The sequence below is a fragment of the Prunus mume genome, linkage group LG4 (assembly GCF_029339155.1).
Source record: "Prunus mume cultivar Tortuosa linkage group LG4, ASM2933915v1, whole genome shotgun sequence".
NCBI classification, from domain to species: domain Eukaryota; kingdom Viridiplantae; phylum Streptophyta; class Magnoliopsida; order Rosales; family Rosaceae; genus Prunus; species Prunus mume.
The window spans coordinates 14,013,186-14,032,830 of NC_142701.1; the positions used below are offsets into that span (position 1 = coordinate 14,013,186).

The 19,645-nt window shown below is 34.1% G+C and overlaps 4 protein-coding genes across 5 annotated transcripts; 1 reads left to right on the forward strand and 3 right to left on the reverse strand.

The window, feature by feature from the left end:
* Positions 1–1,776: 1,776 nt before the first annotated feature.
* Positions 1,777–2,746, reverse strand: LOC103327560 (FCS-Like Zinc finger 17-like). Its single transcript, XM_008229893.2, has 2 exons — positions 2,394–2,746; positions 1,777–2,149 (listed from the first exon to the last, which is right to left on the reverse strand). The coding sequence occupies exons 1-2, from the start codon at positions 2,717–2,719 to the stop codon at positions 1,933–1,935; spliced, it is 543 nt and encodes a 180-aa protein (XP_008228115.2). The 5' UTR covers positions 2,720–2,746; the 3' UTR covers positions 1,777–1,932.
* A 5,766-nt stretch (positions 2,747–8,512) lies between these two features.
* On the forward strand, positions 8,513–9,527 carry LOC107880984 (uncharacterized). Its single transcript, XM_016793739.2, has 2 exons — positions 8,513–8,840; positions 9,063–9,527. The coding sequence occupies exons 1-2, from the start codon at positions 8,803–8,805 to the stop codon at positions 9,313–9,315; spliced, it is 291 nt and encodes a 96-aa protein (XP_016649225.2). The 5' UTR covers positions 8,513–8,802; the 3' UTR covers positions 9,316–9,527.
* Positions 9,528–9,925: 398 nt separating this feature from the next.
* LOC103327558 (translation initiation factor eIF-2B subunit alpha) lies at positions 9,926–13,031 on the reverse strand. Its single transcript, XM_008229891.3, has 5 exons — positions 12,326–13,031; positions 11,528–11,680; positions 11,300–11,441; positions 10,760–11,001; positions 9,926–10,388 (listed from the first exon to the last, which is right to left on the reverse strand). Exons 1-5 carry the CDS (start codon positions 12,791–12,793, stop codon positions 10,182–10,184), a joined length of 1,212 nt encoding a protein of 403 aa, XP_008228113.1. The 5' UTR covers positions 12,794–13,031; the 3' UTR covers positions 9,926–10,181.
* Positions 13,032–15,221: 2,190 nt separating this feature from the next.
* Positions 15,222–16,414, reverse strand: LOC103327559 (protein LURP-one-related 11-like). 2 transcript variants are annotated; one of them, XM_016793393.2, is made up of 4 exons: positions 15,908–16,414; positions 15,764–15,806; positions 15,576–15,673; positions 15,222–15,462 (listed from the first exon to the last, which is right to left on the reverse strand). In XM_016793393.2, the coding sequence occupies exons 1-4, from the start codon at positions 16,142–16,144 to the stop codon at positions 15,328–15,330; spliced, it is 513 nt and encodes a 170-aa protein (XP_016648879.2). In that variant the 5' UTR covers positions 16,145–16,414; the 3' UTR covers positions 15,222–15,327. The 2 variants fall into 2 exon arrangements, with proteins under 2 accessions (XP_016648879.2, XP_088906786.1); XM_089050660.1 differs by having other exon boundaries at positions 15,576–15,806.
* Positions 16,415–19,645: the final 3,231 nt, after the last annotated feature.

The window sequence follows — 19,645 nt, forward strand, 5'->3', positions numbered from 1 at the left end:
TTCACTAATTTGGTGAAACTAATTAATCCAGCTCTTCAAGGATTTCCAAAACTGATGTGGGTTTACCAAAGTTTGGTTTGGTAAAACAATGGTATGATCTATGATTTGAATAGCCTCAGCAAGACTTGAAATCTCTCATGAATCTCTTTGAAATCAGTTATTACTGTCAAGAAATCTAGGTTGAAATATATTGAAATCTGTTCGTAATTTTGAAAGGAGTTTTGCGTCTCAGTTTCATATTTATACGATCTTGACTGCCCATGTTAGCTTGGCTTCTAAGTTAACATTTGCAATACGTTTCTATTAAAGTCCATAGACACTCTTTGTCGTGGTAGAAAATGAATGACAACACATGCTTTGATTATAGTCACGTGATATGTGTCCAATTTATGACCAACACCCTTTAACCACCGATAGTCTGTGCCTAACATGAATACATGCCACATGTTTATCCGTGACTTATACATTATCATGACGTTTTCCACTAGTGATCGTCTAAATATTCTATCCCATGGCATAATGTCACCATCTTGGCCAGAAATAGGCCAAGAATGTGACTTTAAGTACAAACAGATAGCATTCTATGCAGTTAATAAAGATGAAATCCACCACATGCATAAAGCAGTTAAGGGTCGCATTAGAGCAACCAGTTAAAGTAAAGGATGGTGGCATTTACCTTCTTGAAGAGCCGTCTTGAGTCTTTCCCTAATTATTAATTACCGGATTAATGCATTTTCCTGTAGTTTTTCATTTGCAGCTGAAACATCAATGATTATTTATGTGTGGTATTCTTATAGGATCACCATGTTCACTTAATTCTAGAAGTTGTGACGTTCTTCATTGAAAATCTTTTACTTGAACATGTCATGAACCCTGAAACACAGTATACACTGATTGGCTACTTTACCTAACACATATATTTGATTAATCTAACGCAGAAATTCAAGCTTGATTTGAAAAACAATGAATTAAGCTCGAAGGTACGCCCGGATTCTGCGTGCAGATAGATTTGATCACCCCTTCATCAAACTGGGAAGCATTTTTATGGCAGACCTGCATTTTTTTAGCAGCCTTCTTATTGATCTCAATTATTAGCATATGAGCTTATTTATCATTAATTTGCTTTCATTCAGCACTTAATTGAAGCTCATAATCGAGATTTAAAACCCTCGTGGTTTATGTAATGACACGTCCTCTCTATGATTGCAGCCTTGCAGGTTGCTGTTGTTGAATATTCATGTTTATGCATAAGATCTTCCAACTTTTGTTCTTCTTCAATCTGTCCAAAAAATCTGTTCTTTTGGATCGTAGAGCTTCTTTCATTTTCATGATTTGAAAGTCTTCACCAATGATGGGATATTTTGAAAAATATTTTTACAAAGTCACGTCTCACGACTAGATATTGAATCTATCACAATTTATATGGTGTCGTGGGGCACAAATCGACCATGAAAGAATTGACAACAAACGGAGAAGTGAGACCACAAACAACATTATCTTCTTCAAACAATATGCGCACATATAGGATGGTTTATCTTTCCAAATCTAACCATGAGAGACTAGCTAGTACAACAGTGTGTCGCAGATTTAGTCTGGTACTGGACAAAGCTGCACATATACCAAAACGTTGATATCTATGAAAATATCTAAGGCCAAAGGTTGCTGCCTCCAATGAGAGTTTTCCAGTTATCATAAACAAACAATAAAAGAAAGCGATAGTGCAAGAAGGTGAATTGATGCTTATCTCAAAATAGAAAGGAATTCAAATCAAGAAACTGCCTCAAAAAAAATATATACATTTTTTTTTTAATCTTGTTATATAACAATAATTAAACAATCCAACAGCTCACTTCATTAAAATTTTCTTCCCGCTTAGCAATTTTCAACTCATAGAAGCTAGAAAAATTAAAAAGAGTATATATTTAATTTAATTTAAAGTGCAAATATGTTTCTGTGCTGTGGAATTCGGTCTTGTTGTAGATGTACATCTTCCAAGACACTAAGCCGACTCTTAGTATTGCTGCTGCAACGATTTTGGCCACGCCTGTAAGATGCTAGCATTTGCTTGGTAGAAGCCTCTAAGTCTCTCATTTCATCAATCACAATCTGTCTGTTCCTGCACTGTATGCTGCAAAATCCTAGATCACCTCTGCATTCACATATTCGATTCGCAAACTATATCAGAATCTATGCCAAGTCCCATTACGCAGTTTAGATTAGTTTAAAGTAGACTATCGCTTGTGTAAACAAAATAAAAAGTCCTATTTTGGCAAAATAAAATAAAATATATATTTTCTCAGAACAAAATTATGAAAAAACCAACAAAATGAAGAATTAAGTTTTGGAAATTCATGCATATGTGTGGAGAGTCTAATTATTTTTACAAGTTTTACCTGTACATGTAGACCTCTTTCTCAAGGCTTAATCCCTTGTTGCATAAGTGACATGTTTTGAGAAAGCAAGAGAACTCAGGGTTGGGCTGGCTCAATCTTAATGAAGATTTCACAATGATATTTGACTTGTTCCCTTGTGAGACCTGTATAAGGATTTTCAATCCAACAGCCACTGAGCTCTGCTTATGGTCGACCAAATTGGAGGCCTTTCTGAACTTGGAGTTCATTTTTGCTGAACCAGAGAGAAGAGGAGAGAAGAGATGAGAGAAGAAGAAAGAAGAAGAAACAGAAAACTTAAGAGGGTTTGTGAAGTAAGGGTTGAGCATTAGATATTTAAAGGCAACTTTGCTTCTCCGTCCACATACACACACACAGAAATAGATCAATAATATTTAAACAAAGATAGACGGAAGACTTTGCTTCTGTTATTTTTATTTTGTTATTGCTACATCATGAGCCACGTGCTGCAATTTGCTTGTTCCATGTCTTTACCATGTCTGCAATCTCCTGCAGGGTTAAACTTAAAACGAGTTAAAAACAGGAAAAGGGTTTTGAAGTTGAAGCCATTTTCCTACCCTAGGCCTTTGGTTTTGTTTGGCCCTACCAGAAAACGAGCGAACGTTTTGTTTTTTGTCCAGCATGTGAAACGTGATAATTGTGAAATAAATTGTGTGGATCCTCTTTGTTAATTATTAATTCTTTTCACCTTTCTTGTCCCCCCCACTATAGAGAAGTCGATTCCACTAAGGAGTTGGCATTGAATAATGTTTTAGGTTCCATTCTTCTTTTTTAATATCTTAATATCGCTTTTATATATATATTCTTGCATCCGAGGTCCTAAGCTCGATTCACTTTTCAAATCTCCCAATATCATTTATATAAAAAAAATATATATATATTGATTTTTCTTTTGGAAATTATAAACAATCAAAATTGTCAAAAATTATAACAAACATTAGTATTGGCGTATAAGAAGGACTCATCAAAGTGTTAGAAAAATAAAAAAAGAATCACCAAGGAGGAAAGGAAAGCCTATCTCTTTTCACTCCCTAGGAATATATAATTAGGGTTGAAACAATGACATTGGATACTTAAAGATTAAACATTTTAAAACTAATGGTTCATGAGATCCCTTTATTCTTTATTTATACCCATAATTTTCCCTACTAAATATTTTACTCACTCCTAATATGATGCCAAGATTTCGATCCTCAATCAAAGATCCTTTTTATAAAATTTCCTTAAAATCGGAAATCGTCTAATCATTGAATTGTCATCTTTGATTATTTTACTAGTTTATAAAAAATTAATATTGAGCTCGTCTATTTATTTGACAACAATTAATAAGGAAATGATTTTTAATACTTTGCTAGAAAATGAGTTGTTTGGATTGTGAGGTTGTGTAATAAAGCTCAAATGACTAGTGAGCACCATACCGTATGTATACAAGCTCCAATATGTGGCGCCCATATTAGACACTTTTTACCCCACATAGTTGCATTATGTAGAGTGACTTTAAATGAAAGGGATTGTGACCATATAATATAATAGTTGCATCCCTATTGTATACATGATAAGATCATCTACAAATTCGAAAACAACCTCTATTCGTCTGGAATATTGAATTTAAAGCTATTGCTTATAGTCAATGGCGTATAGCCTAGTGCAAAAGGACATTGACTTACAGACCAAAAGTCTTAGGTTTAAGTTGTTAAAGAATACAACACAATTCCACATCGGATATACTTAACAAAATATAAAGTCCCATATAATAAATAGCTCCACTCCCAACAAAATCGAGGTATTTTTTATAAAACTCCACACCTGCTAAACATGTGGTTAAGTTATGGACAATATTGATGTTGCTAGTAGTAGGCCAAGGGTCCGTCCCTCTTAAATCTTAACACGAACCCCCATGACATCATTTGTGTGTGTGAAAAATCCCCTTTTCCTCTAATTAAAATTATTACTTGTACTAAAAAAAAATTATTGCTTATATACCAACCCTGACAAAATCAATCAACTGCTGCCTTTTATTTATTTATTAATCAATCACTTTTACATGTATTTTACATAATTGGTTTAAAATTTGACAACAATATATTGGGGTACATACAGGCACCTTTTGGGATTCAAATACATCATTTGGAGATTGAAAATGAATAACGTTTAATCATCATACATATATGTGCATTCAAATTCAATAGTGACAATTTCAGGACAAAACTCATGTGCGAAAGGAAAATCTTCTAAGATACTTTCCAACCTTACTTTTTATTTTTGTTTGTTTGTTTTTTTATTTGTTTTTGTTTTTAAATACAAATGATAGTATAAAATATAAGGAGAGTGAATTTCTCACACACACTACCAAGGTGTTATAGAATTCGAACTTGAGACTACTAGTCTGTAAATCAAGGCCATTTTTTCACTCAGTTAGATCCCGTTGAGTGTTTGTTTTCTTTTTTAGATTATAGAGAAAATGGTGTTCAAAGTGAAATATTCAGAAAAAAAGTAGCAATATATATCATATTTTAAATTTCTATAAAAAGGCCTCTCACGTGCATTGTCGCTCCATATATATATATATATATTTACTAATTCTAGTATATAAATATAATCAGCTCGAAAGTCACATGTTTCACATCGATCGTTGTAGGCTTATAGTACATCAATTGTTTGTTTGGAAGAGCATATGGAAAATAAAATTGAAAGTACTATAGCCAACTTTGGCTCTAATTTTGTCCCAAACACTAGAAAACTTATATGCATAAATCCTACACAGATTTAGTGCCTGTCAGGCTGTCATTATCCAACAATTTGTAAGTTCCTCCACTTCACACACCTTTGCATCTCCCATAAAATAAAGAAGTTAATCAGAAGGGGAAAGAAGCCCATGTGTGTAGATTCTAAATATCATGCACCAAAGGTATATATAGTGTAATGTACTTACAAAGGTGCATTTCCTGCTTTATCAATATTTTAAGATTTTATTTTCTTCGACAGAAGTGATAGTCTAAATTAATATAATGTACGAGAAGAGAAATTTAAACTTGGATGTAAGAGGAAACTTCGATATGAAATCTTCTTAGAATTCTAATTGAGGGTTCTTATGATCCTTTGGTACATGAATTTAAGTGATGTTCCTTATGGAACACCAATACATTTCACTGTACATTCTTCATATCTCAATTTACAATTGCATATTACTTATCTTGAAATCTAAATAATCCCAACCAAATCTGCCTCTTTTCCTAATTCTATCTCCTAATCTTTAAAGAAGATTGTCCACCCAAAAACAAATTTATCGACATACTAAGCCAAAATCATCGGCCACCGATTTCTCAATCAAATGGGACTTTTTATGTTCATTAAACGTTTTTATTTTTATTTTGGGTGAAAGAGGAGGGGGTTTTTCATAGGCACTGTCAAAGTGTTATGAGGTTCGAAGTTGAGACCACTAATGTGCAAGTGAATATCATTTGTTTTACTGGACTAGACCTAATTGACATGCTCATTAAAAATATTCATTAAAAATCCAGACCAACCAACTGGCCCGATTAACTTGTGCAAATTCCAAGCCCAAACAAGTTGAGGAAGGCCTCAACATCATCACATCTTAAAAGTCCATAGTCGTCATTGATACTTTTGCAAGATTGTGCTGAAGTTATTGTTTAATGTTTTCAACTAGTTGTGGCCTCTACAAGTTCGAATTTGTAATTTTACTTTTATACAAATTTATAAATAAACCCAATTCTAGACATGTATTTATAAAAAAACCTAAATACTATTTAAACATAGAAATATACCCAAAATCAATCCCAAAATCAACAATTGTATATTTTTTGGGTGTATTTATAAATGAGTTTTGAGTGTATGTAATGATCGGTTTTTGGGTGTGTTTATAAAGTGTTTTGAGTGTTGGGTTTTTTTATAATTTCAGCCCCCATTTTGGGTGTTTTAGTGAAACTCCCTTTTATTTACAGCATTAAGAAAAGAAGAGACATTCAAAATCTCAAACAAAACCACACCCTTCCATCTCCCGCATACTTCAACCACAACCATAACCACGTATTAGCATCGTCATTTCTTTGAATTATATTTTCATCACATATATATATATATATAATTAGGATTTGATACGATTTATAAGGAAAAAAAAAATAATGAAAACCCGCAGTATAGCCAAGCGGCTATACTATATCTTTTAAAAAAATTAAAAACAGAGTCGAGCCTCACGGCTATACTATTACTTTAAAAAATTAAAAAAATTGAGAATCGCCGTACGGCTATACTATTTTTTAAAAGCCGACCGGCTATACTATTTATAAAGTAAAAAAATTAGCAAGCAGCCTTGTATAGCCGCGTGGCTATACTACTTCTTTTGAAAAAACCAAGTATAGCCGCGCGGCTATGACCTCTCAAAAAATTAAAAACCGGAGTATAGCGGTCCGGCTATACGATTTCTTAAAATAAAAAATAAAAACCGGGTATAGCCGCCCGGCTATACGATTTCTTAAAAATAAAAAAGGTATAGCCGCCCGGCTATACTATTTCTTAAAATAAAAAATAAAATCTGGTATAGCCGCCCGGCTGTACTATTTCTTTAGAAAAACCGAGTTCAAAGATTGTAAAAGAAGATGAGGATGCCCATTGCCCACGCATCTTCGATTTCCATTTTTTTTTTTTTTTTTGGGGGGCGTCGCATTGGGAATCAATCGCTTTTGCAATTTGATTAAGAATAATTATTGGGATTGGCCTGAAAAGGGTAAATTTTATAGCAAATTCATGTGACATATATATATATATATGTATATGTATATGTGGACCAATATTCTAGTGTGAAAATAGTAATCCCATATTGAATAATCACAACTATGAGGATGTGATTAACGAGGTTGAAGATCATTGGTACCCTATAGCAAATTCCAAAGCTATATCTGGGGATCAATATTCTAGGGTACTACTCATGAATAATCAAAAACTTTCGGCCATGTGATTAATGAGTTTGTAGATCATTATCTCTACCATCAAAGAAGATAATCACAATACAGTTATGAAAAAACTCGAGATAATATTATATATTCAGAAATGTTCTCTTGTTAATGGATCGTTAAATTGATTTTTTTTATGATCCCATCAACTGTACGAGGAGATTTTATTCATAATTAAAACTCGAAAAACAGAGAAACATAAAACCTAACTCAAACTATAATGATCAATTAAGAAAGCGTCTCAAATAATGTTAGGGGGCATCTCAAACCATTCGAAAGAATCTGCGGAAGTTAAAGCAAACTTAACTAAACTACATGCCGGCACAACACCATTTACCTCAATGTGAATGATACACACCAATGCTATGAAAATAAATCATATTTATAACCCTTAAAAAAAAAATCATAATGTTTGACATAATCAAAGTGAAAATCATACCCCTTGAATTTCATCGTCATTCTTGTATATGCAAGCTTGCTGATGAATGTGTGTAATGTCATCCTAAGACTAATACTTGTCGTGCAAGAAAGACAGCATTAGCTGTATAATATGCCCAATGCCACCCAATTAAGGGAATAATTGAAGATGCAATATTCGACACAAGTCCTTGCCCCTCAATTAAAGGAGTGGGGGTGATTCCAGTACTTTCGGGTCCAACTCAACTTCTCATGGTGTAATATTGTGCTAATTAAAAGTAGCATTACACATGTAGGAATATGATAAAATTATAAATATTTATTCCATGAAAATATCACATGTGATTGATGTACTCATTTGAGACTGCTTAGGGCTCCTTTTTAGAGCTGGAAGGGTCAAAACCACTTATCGAGAGAAGCACCTCTCACGTGATTCTCCATATATAATTATTTTAAACGATTTTAAACGATTCCAGAGAGAAGAACATCTCATTTACTCTCTATAAAATCACTTGAAACCACATAAAGTGATTAAATGGAGAAGTGACTCTCCATATAGGCCTGTCTAGAATAATGCTTTCTTACAACTAAGAGCGCTTTTGAAAGCATTTGAGGGAAAAACTTAAAAGTGTTTGTAGGTATATATATATATATATATATATATAAGTTTTTTTTCTTTTCAAAAATCATTTGAATCTAATAAAATTGCTTGTAGTAAAAACGTTTATGAGCAAAAATGCTTGTCAACAATCCCATATGAGCCCAACATATAGGTTCCGATAAAATTCTCGAGTTGAAATTTGTTTCTAAAATCTCTAAGAAGTGATAAAATTAGGATAATTCTTCAACTTCTAATCAACCTTTCCTTTTTTGCTCCCTCTCGTAAGGCCTAGCCTACTCCTATATATACACACACCACAATAATCCTCCCATCCCATCCTATGCTATAAGCCCTTCACTTACATCCTTTATCTTTTTGAGCGTTACTTATTCATACAATCATGGCCAAGTTTCCTGTGAACCCCTTTCTCCTGCTCAGGTTGGTATAGCTATACATATTATTTTTGTTTCTTTCACACAAGTGTGTCTCTGTATGAGTTTTAATTGAATCACCTATAATTATCTCAAGCGCACTAATTAAATTCCCATCTGTTGGACTGTTTCTACTTGAACATTCTTGAGCCTTGATAGTAAGAAATTAATGATGATGAAAATACAATTAGGTTATAATATCTGATGTTATTGCTCTTGGTTGAAGTAGGCGATCATATAAGGTTGCAAGATCAGTGCAAAAGGCAGCGACGACAATGACGAGGACTGCGACAACCGAATCGGGCAGTGGTGTTAATGATAATGTAGCAAATAATCATGATGGTCAACAAATGAATCAAGTGTTTTGGATGAGAGACCCGAAGACAGGGAACTGGATTCCAGAGAGCCACTTTGAGGAGATTGATGTTGCAGAGCTGAGGGAGAAGCTCCTCCCCAACCCCAGCAACAAGCACAAACTTTAAATTAACCATATGGTGTAGGGTTTTTCTATATTAAGAATGTCCTTGTTGAAAAAAAAATAAAATAAAATGGACACTTATTTTTAGGGTTACCAAACAATGGTATTTCAACTATCGGCACCTTTTATAATTTAGGTCATCCTTCAAGGGCTGTCCCCCATGTTGTTTCTGAAACGAAATTATGGATAATCAAATGACTAATGATCTTTGATTTAGCTGATTTCCTTCTCTCTCTCTCTCTCTCTTTTTTTTTTTTTTTTTTGCGTTTGCTTTTCAAGAAGCAGCAAGCAATACAACAATCCAACGACATAGGTAATGTACGTATCATGTTTGGTCTCTCTTTGATTGAGTTAGTCTTTTTTCCTGTTTTCTCCCAATTCGACAGATAAAAATGAAATCTAAAAAACCATTTAAGATTGCCTTTTGTTTAGACCCATTATTCTTTGCATCTCTCACCTCTAATCCTTCCTCTATCTCTACAATTAAAAGGACAATAATTCTTCTTCGTAAATTCTTCTACGTTTTTCTTTTTACTAATGCTGAAGAAGAGGCCAAATCCAAATCAGAATATATGTTGAGCAAAAGTAAATGGCATACGATATGTTCCACTATATTCAAACCCAACAAAACCAACCCCATGAAATAAACAACACCAAGGACAAAGGCCAACAACAAAACCAGAATTGCATGCAAGCATGTCAAGGTATATTCGCATGTAATGGTACAAATGTAACAAAATTGACCCTTCACCATTCATGCCTTAAAAACAAAATTCTTCCCCTTCACATGAAGACTATCATAATTTTAGGTTGGGGGGGAACGAGTTAAGAAGAGGCATTATCTGGGAAAATATCCACATTCATGAATGGTTACAAGTATAGCTGAATAAGCTCATCGCTGACCACTGACGGAGTTAGTACGCCCAGATCTGTGAAGAGCAGAGTAAGATATTGTGGAGGGGTATAATCACGAGCAGACCTTTCAACCTCAACCTTGGATGGAATGGGTACCCCAAAATCTATGGGGCGTAATGCAGGGGCCATGTCTTTCTGGTCCAATGGATAGAGGCGAGCAAACTGGAAAACAACAAATCGAGTATGTAAAGTTTTGTGGAAATAATGAACAAATATTGATCTTTTGCCTCGGTTAAAAGAGAAATTTTGCAATTCTGATTCTTAAATCTTATAGAAATTTTTACTCTGCTGTGGACTACTTATATGACATGTATAAACCACACTGCCAATAACAAGCCACATGATGTGCCAGGTCATGCAAACAAAAGAATAATGCGAAACTTTTTGTAGGTGTAGCATTATTCACTAACAGAATATATGTTTACCAATAAATAGTATTAAATACAAGAAATTAATGACCCAGGCTATATGTAGTGTACACACAATGATACAATATGATTTCCTTATTAGATATAGAACTTATTTTGGCATACCTTGTAGCTTTCAGCAGCCACATAAACCGGTTTGTTCATGCTGTGTGCCACCAAGGCAATTTGAAATGTTCCCATCATATTGATAATACCTCCACTTTCAACCACTCCATCTGCCCCAACAAATACCATGTCAACCTCATCCATGGTATATGCCACTGCAGAGTCTATTAGGAGCTTCACAGGAACATCAAGCTTGGCCAACTCATTTGATAAAAGTAATCCTGTTCTGTCTGGTCTTCCCTCTGCAGTTCACAACATCAAGTTGAATCATACATAAGGAAAATATTTCATACTAATCCCACCTGTTACTTACAAATAACTGAATGACAAGAACACAATTCACAGACTACAATATAACAAACTTACTAGTTTTCAATTTGGAGGATATTTGTGGTGATGTAAAAGAAAAACAGACGAAACGTCCAAAATATATCCCATATACAAGATTCTAGGAAGATAGAGGTTCTAAATTATGTTGTTAAATCCATCTTACTCCAGTTAATATAGCAAAATAAATGACAGCATGATAAAGAAGAAAACCTGTGCAGAAAACTCGAAAGAGTTTATTGCTCTTGGCCGCGCTCTTCAGTACTTCTAGAACAACTCTGGAGAAACCATGAACCAAGATGGTGCAGCCATCAAATATAAAGTCTTGACTAAGCACAGCTATGATTCTGCGGGCCTGCAGCATAAGACAAGGGTGGCTGAATAAGACACAGTAGTTAACGTTACCTCAAAGGCTCAAAGAGTTGTTATTAGGTCATGTACCTTTGTAGATATCTCCCCAAACTTCTCCGCACGTTCAATCAAACGAGACTTGGCTGAGTTGAAATCTTCATACTCTAAAGCCGAAGTTCGAGTAACATATCGCATAAACAGGTCACATCCAGCAGTCAAAGAAATGGAGGTCGTGTCCCATGACTGAAGCACATGAAGGGTAATTCACGTTAATTAATCTAAAATGCTACTATAAAACCAAATGGAGATCATAGCTTGACCTCTTTATCATTCTGTAACTTGATTCAACAAAAGAACACTTCATGCCATCTAGATTTATTCCCCAAATTAACTATAAACAGTGATAAGTGGCGATATCAATCAAATAATGGAAACACAATCAAGACAACAGAGAAGCAAGTTTAACAAATCACCAATGAAGAATTGAAAAACAAAATTAATATAAATCGTGAAGTTCACATTTACACAGTTAGCTTCTTTAATAAAATCTATCATACTTGTATGGTTTATTTCAAAGAACCAAATAAAAATGTATCCATCTTATACGGTTTCCCTGCGCCAATTTCAAGTGCCCAAAAGATAAACAATTCTATTCAGAAGATTGCATTATGATTAAGCCTCCATAAAATTTGATTGAAATCTTTTCAGAAAAGCAGAGGCTTTTCCCAAAGGATAAACTATAATAACTGTAATTCTAATCTTTTCAATATTAATTACAAAATCAATATGACCATACATGAACTAATTTCAACAAACAATTCACAAATTTTTTTAAAAAAAATTCTGAAAACTACTTTCCACTGAAACAAACAAAGCACAGTTACTCACTTTAAGAGAGTCAGAGGCCTTCTTGAGCTCAATTTCGAGCTCCATCATCGTGGTGGCCTCACTGGACCGAATCACAGACGCCAAGGCCCGAATGGCCGCCACGGCCTCGGCCAAATCGGGCTGCTTTCTCCAGTTATTGAACTCCTCGATGACGCTGAAGGGCTTGCCGGAAGCAGAACCGGGCTTGGCTTCAACCTCGCCGACGATTGGACCTTGTTCGTCGGGGTTCTGGCCGACGGCGGCTTGAGCCTGGGCCAGCCAGTCGCTCGTGACGATGCCGTGGTGGGCCGCCCGGGTCTGGTAGTAGGCCGAGATCTTAGGGTTAGGGTTTTGCGAGGGGTCGGCCATGGATGAGGACTGTGGTGGCGGGGAGAGAGTGAGGGAGTCGGGATTCAAGGCCGATGCAGCGTCGTTTCGTTCTTGGTCCTGCTTGTCGAGAATGAACGAGGCTGATCTCCTCCACCACATTTATGCCTACGTGGTGGGTTCGCTGGGTCGTCACTTTGTCGGGAAAATATGGTGAGAAAATAATAGGCGAATTTGCCGGGAACTGTTGTGCTAAAAGATTCTCCGGTGACGATAGTATCATATTAGGGTGTTGTTGCCTTGTAATGTCATGTAATACGGTGTCGGCTAGGGTGTAGAGAAAGGTAAGAAGTAAACGACGGCGGCTTTGTATTGCGCTAACAAGAAATGATGTCGAATATAAAAGAAGAAAAAGGGAATACTAAAAGAAGTTTTTCTTTTGGCAACAAAAAAAATATATATATATTTTTCTGTCGTTTACAAGTTGGCTCATGATGATAGTCCTCTTGAGAAGTTCTCTCTTTGTGCGTGCATGTTTTGTCACTGCTTAGGCTTATTGGTGCATCAGCCAGAAGTGAGAAGCATATAAAAATTTCTCCAATATTTGCATGTAAAAATAGTGGTGAGTTGGTGGTATTGTATAGGGACGGTACTACGTTTAGACTTATCTGGACTATAGCCTAGGTGACTTGATTTTTATAGCCAAAAGTTAATAAACACCCTAGGTGACTTGATTTTTCACATCCCACACCACACGGATACACATACACACCCGAGTCCCACCCATAGAAAATCTTATATTTTTTTCTTTAGTTAACTAATCCCACAAATTTGATAGAAATAAAAACATAAACTAACCTCAGACACGTGACACATACCTCTTTTTAGAAAACACTAATTTATTTCCCTTAGAGAAAATCATGTACATTGGACTTGAGTACCTTCTTTTCATTTTTATTTTCCAAGTTGGCTTGAATGGCTAAATGAACGAAAATGGTTCAGTTTTTTTTTTTCAAAAATAAAAATATATATATATATATAAATTCTTTTGTAATGGGCTTTCAATTTTTTTTCTTTCAAGTAGAAGTTCCATGACAAAATTTATAAATGAGGGCATGGAAATCCCTCAGACTAAATTTAATATTCACCAAACATCTACGTACCTAGACTCTCACAAACTGAACTAATTCTTTAACTCTCTACATTGGAAATGGACCTTACATTTTATTTGTGTTTCTCTACCATAGATAACACGCATGGATGAGGAAATGCTTTTAAAATGTTGTGCAGTATAGCCGTGCGGCTATACTTTTAATATTGGAATATATTTCAAGAGTATAGCCGGGCTTGGCTAGACTACACAACACCATTTTCTTTTTTGTAATTATGTAATATCTTAGCCTTTTTTGATTACTTTAATTAGTACTTATGTTTCAATTATTATTTATTTAATAAATAATTAGTATTTAAATATCTTACTAATTTCATAAATTACTTAATAAATTATATATAAATTATAATGAATTATTTTGTTGAGTTTATTTATTATTTATTTTTATACAAAATTAGTTTGTTTAATTTAATATTTGCAATTAAGAAATATCTTAGCCTTAGTTAATTATATTAATTATTATTTATTTTCAATTGTTCTTTATTTAATGAATAATCAGTATTGAAGTATTTTAATTAATTTCATATATTAACCTGGGTTATAGCCTAGGTGACTTGATTTCTTACATCCCACATAGACACACACACCCTTATCCCACCCATAAAATTTTTTATATGCTTTTCTTTAGTTAACTAACCTCACACAAGTGACGTATACTCCTTTTCAGAAAACACTCATTTCATTCCCTCACAGAAAATCGGTTACTTTGGTTTGAATACCTTCTTTTCATTTTTATTTTTCAAGTTGGCTTGAATGACTAGATGGAATAAAATGGTTCTTTTTTCTTTCTTCTTTTGTAATGGATAAATGCTTTCAATTTTTTTCCTTTCACGAAGAAGTTTAACGTATAATTACTATAATTGACCTTAAAATTCATATTCAATTTTTCTATGTTGCTAGATTTAGACAAGTTTAATTTTTTTTAAATTTTAAAAAATAGAAATTTGGAACTTAATTCACTTATACTGTTCATGATTTTTTCTATCTTTCAATAGATTTGTATGTAAGGTAAATTTAGCTCATCCTATTTTCAAATCTTGGATCCATTCCTAATATTATAATGGCAATATAGAGGGAATATTGTGGTTGAAGTGTAACTATCCATGGAACTTATGATTTGCAATGATCCTCAAACAATTAAACTTGAGGCACCAAAATTTAATTGATCAAAAGGTACTTTTATTTTATATTTTTATTACTAGGTGACGTGGTTGATGACATACATAATATCTTATGCATGTTAAAGATAAACACATGTACAAAAGTAACACATCCGATATCAAATCTTGCATATGAAATTTGATTTGGTGTTTGTAGTATTATTATATCCGCTCTCTTTACAAGATTAAAAATCAACTCCTTAATTTGAACCAATTAATCATTTGATCAAGTTAGCTTCCCAAAATTTGACACAAAGGGTTTAAAGTAATTGTAGTTTGAACTTTGCTCTTCACTAATTTGGATAATTTACAACTTACAATGCCATATATATATATATATTTGTTGCCGATTTACTTCCACACTTTCACATTTTACGGTTGATGAGACCATACACAACAAGAAGCCCCACGATGAGACTGTGATCTACGAAGGGCTCTACCACCATTGTCAAAACATCTTCTCCAAGAACCACTCCACATGCTGATTGCTTTCTCTTTACCTGTTCATTATAAAATTAACCACTGTGAATTAGCCTAACCGTGATGTGCGTTTAATAGATCAAGCCGTGTTCTATTTATAAATGAAAAACTCAAAAGTAAAAATTAAATTTACCTCTGCAACTAGTCTTCCAGACTTGTCTAGTATCTTGTAGGATGACTTGCTGCTCAAGCTTTCCATTCTGTATTGCTGTGGTTGGTTCTTGTCTTGCCCTACAATAACCCTACACTGTGACCTCCCTCTACACAAGCTAAAACTTTGTCTAACTTGAAAACCACCCCTTTCTGGGTTGGCCTCTTTACCTGTGGATCTGTAGCCCTCCCAAAGACCAAGCAATCTGAATTTCTGGATAAGAAATTAGACCACATATTATTATCAGCAAAATTTAAGTATATAATCTGACTCCTCAAAACTATGCTGTTATAACTAGCTGCTATTGGATTTACCTTTCTCAGTATGGTGAATAGGATTTTGCCATTCAAATCCATAAGATAAACTTTACCTCTGCATTTGCAATCATAGTTATCTACACGATACACAATTCGACCGTTCGAATCGAAGACAGTGCAACCATTGCTGCTCAGTATGAGAGACTTCATCCATATGGTGAATGTTTCTTGTTTTGAAGTGAAATATTCAGTAGGGGAAGAGGAAAATAGGCCCTGAGGGTGAACCTTCGCCATGATCAAACAAGTTGGAATTTTTTTTTAAAGAAATGGAAGTATGGAAGTTGAATGTTTCATTCAGCGCACCAACTAGGAGATTTTATATGCTGAAAAGCACATGCATGTACTTAGGAAGCTACAGTGAAAGGAAACTAAACAACAATTTAAAAAACTAATAAATGTATGATTATGATTATAATTTGGATTATGACATTGCTGCGCATGAGTTTGAAGATGTGCACAGTGCATGACAGAATGAATTGAAAAGTTCTAATATTGTATTCTCCTATTCTGTTTTATTTCTCAACTTTTTCTTAGGAATTACTCAAACACACACAAAAAGGGTAGTTTAAAATCCAATATTAATACCCAGTTGTCTTAATATAATTACATAATTAATTTGAATCTTATCACTAACTAGTCACAAGTTCACAAAGTGCTTTGCTATGTCATTCTGGGCTTTCACTGTAGCTGTATGGAGTTCAGCTCATCAGCTCACCAACCCAAATCTCAACTGCCCTGAATTTCATGCACATTACATACATGCATATGACATGGTTCAAACCAAGATATATATATATATATATATGTATATAGTTATTCTCTCATCTGGATGTCCACACGTCATTATCGTGCGAATGCCATTATAAACAGAGAGAAAAGTACGGAGTACTAGTAGAAAATACAATATAAATTCATGCTCTGACTCATTCTATGGCTCACCATGTCCTAAAATAAGCCAAGATATGATTTTGATTTGGTTTCAAACTAACTGGAAAAGAAAAAGAAAATCCAACTTCAAGCTTATTTTCAAGAATTCTGAAAGTTTTGCTTTGTCTGATCACGACCTTTACTTTTGCCAAATAAAACCACAAGCATATAGACAGATTCCTGACGGGAGTAGGTTGGAAATGATCACTAGAATTTCATAGCTAAGTGGCTAATTGGACACATTCCTAGTGATTTTCACATTTTTGTATGCACTTGGCTGCCTGCAGATAGTCGACAAAAATGTGTCTGCAAAATGAGTCTGCTATTGGGAGCCTCCTGAGACATTTATAGCATGCTCCACAAATATGTTAATGTACCAAGAAAAGCCCCCATTAAATTAAAAATTTGGAATTGGTCTACATCTTGATGTATATTTAATTCAAAGGATACGTAAAATCTGCATCTTTGTTGATGTAAAATGAGGCCAAGAATCTATAGGAAAATCCTGGCCGGTATTTTTGACAGGCCTGAATGTTTTCTTTCTGATTATTTTAACTAATTGTTTCTTTTATTGTGATCGGATAAGTATCAGCCAGTCAGAGACTTAGGGAAGAAATTATAATTGATTGGCTGTGACTTACCTTGTAAATTACATATTAATACAATAGATTTATTTTATTGAGTTTATCTGCATACTTTCTTTAATACCTGGTACCGTTATCTAATTGGTAACTGGGTTGATATCAAAACATTCCAAGCCGCCATTCGATTCTCATCCATTGATTCTACTTCAGTTCCTTCAACAGAAGACTAGATAAGTGCATAAATTTAGCAGCATGAAGGGATGTTGATTGCTTAATTAAGACTAGCATAAGACTGACATGATCTGGCTTAGACACTAATTTTGCCTTCATTCTGTGGAACTAAAGCCATGACTTCAGGCCAACGGGGTCTAGCCTAATGGAAAAGAGCCTTAATTTGCAGACAAGAGGTCTCAAGTTTGAATTCCTACATCATAGTTTTGTGTGTGTGTGAGAAATGCCCATCTCCTGTTATTTAGACTTTCACTTGTACCAAAAAAAAAAATAAAAAAAAATCCATGATTTCCAATTCCCATTGACTTTCATGTCTGCTTGATTTAAAAGAAAATAAAGATTTTTTTTTGGGGGAAAGTGACCAATAGGCAGGGTTTTTTGTGATCAATGATTATAATTTATGATCATCTCCTTCCAAGCTAAAACAATCACCTCTAAATCTTGAAATTATGAACCAAACAGACATAATTCAAAAAATAGAATATTCACTGAAGGGTTCAATTCCTTGGCAGCAGCATAGGTGAGAATGATTATAGAATACTACAGTAGTACAGCCACATAGTACATCTTGTACATGTGTCATAATATAAGGGAACATCATATTAAGAACGACTTTCTTTTATATGTTTATGCAGGCCTTTTGTTCTTGAGGAGTTGGCCTAACCCAGCTCAAGAAAACCAGGTTAATCAAAAACATCAATAACCTAAAAAATGATACATTTTGATCAAAGTGTTGAGGTTGTGCTATGGGCTCATTACCAGCAGTAAATCTCTTTAAAAAGTCTTGGAGTTGCAGGATTCATTCAGCATATGCAGATGGAAAGAAATATTGTAGCTAGCGCTGATATATAAATAGGGCCATGAACATGTGTTTGTCAGTTTTGGTTTTGGGCGTTGTTTACTGGAAGCCTAGTTGGACCTTTATTCTGCCCTAAAATGAAGAAGAGAAGAGACTCGGATGAACTTGAATATCAATCTAAAAAGTGTAAATGGTTCTAAAACAGATAGTAAATGCAATACATGATGTTCATATAATCCTTCTTCGTTGATCAAGATAAGCAAGTTCAAAGATATGGATTAGGTTGCTATAATAAATAGATTACTTCTACTAAATTCAACATAAATAATTAATAATGAAGCGATATACATCAAGCGAAAAACTTTTAGACTCTGTTTTTGGGGATTAGAACTACTTAGAATGTGTTTTTTGTGAGAGAATTCGAACTTGCGATCTCTTCTAACATTAAGAAGAAAATAATATCAGACTACAAACTAGTTGGTTAAAAATTGAAAGAACATAAATATATGAGTGTATTCTATGTACCTGAATGCAAATCCTTATTCATCTTATATCAACTGGTGACACGGTTTCATACAGATGGCTAATATATTTCTCAACAATCATATCCAATATAAATATAAAACAGGTAAGGCAGTGACTGAGAATCTAATTGTATTTAGGAACAACTATTCACAATAAAGAATCTCTAATTATTTGTCATTTTATGGCCTGAGTAGTGTGTGAGCTGTGAATCTGCTGCTCAAATCAAATCTGTGTGGACCAAACATAAATAAAAAATTAAAAAACAAAACTTACACTGAAGAAAAAAGAAGGAATTATAGAATAATATAGTAATATGGGCACGTGATATAACTTATACACGTTATAATATGTCGGTTTAAATTTCCTCCATAATATGTGAACAAGTTATACCACATGGCCGTAATCTTAATTCTTGACTAAATACACTAATAATAATATTTTTTCCCCAAATCAAGAAATTAGAAAGATAAGCATCATTAACAAAACAATTATGAAATTAATTCTGTTGAAAAATAAAATTTATAGAAAGTATTTAATGAAAACATCGCTTTGGCCGTGAAAACAGCATGTGGGCTGGCATGTTGAGTATCAATGTCAATGGGCCGCTGACGCGTTTTCATTTATACAAATCCGTTTGGAAATTTGGAGTTTTGGACAGACAGCAAATAA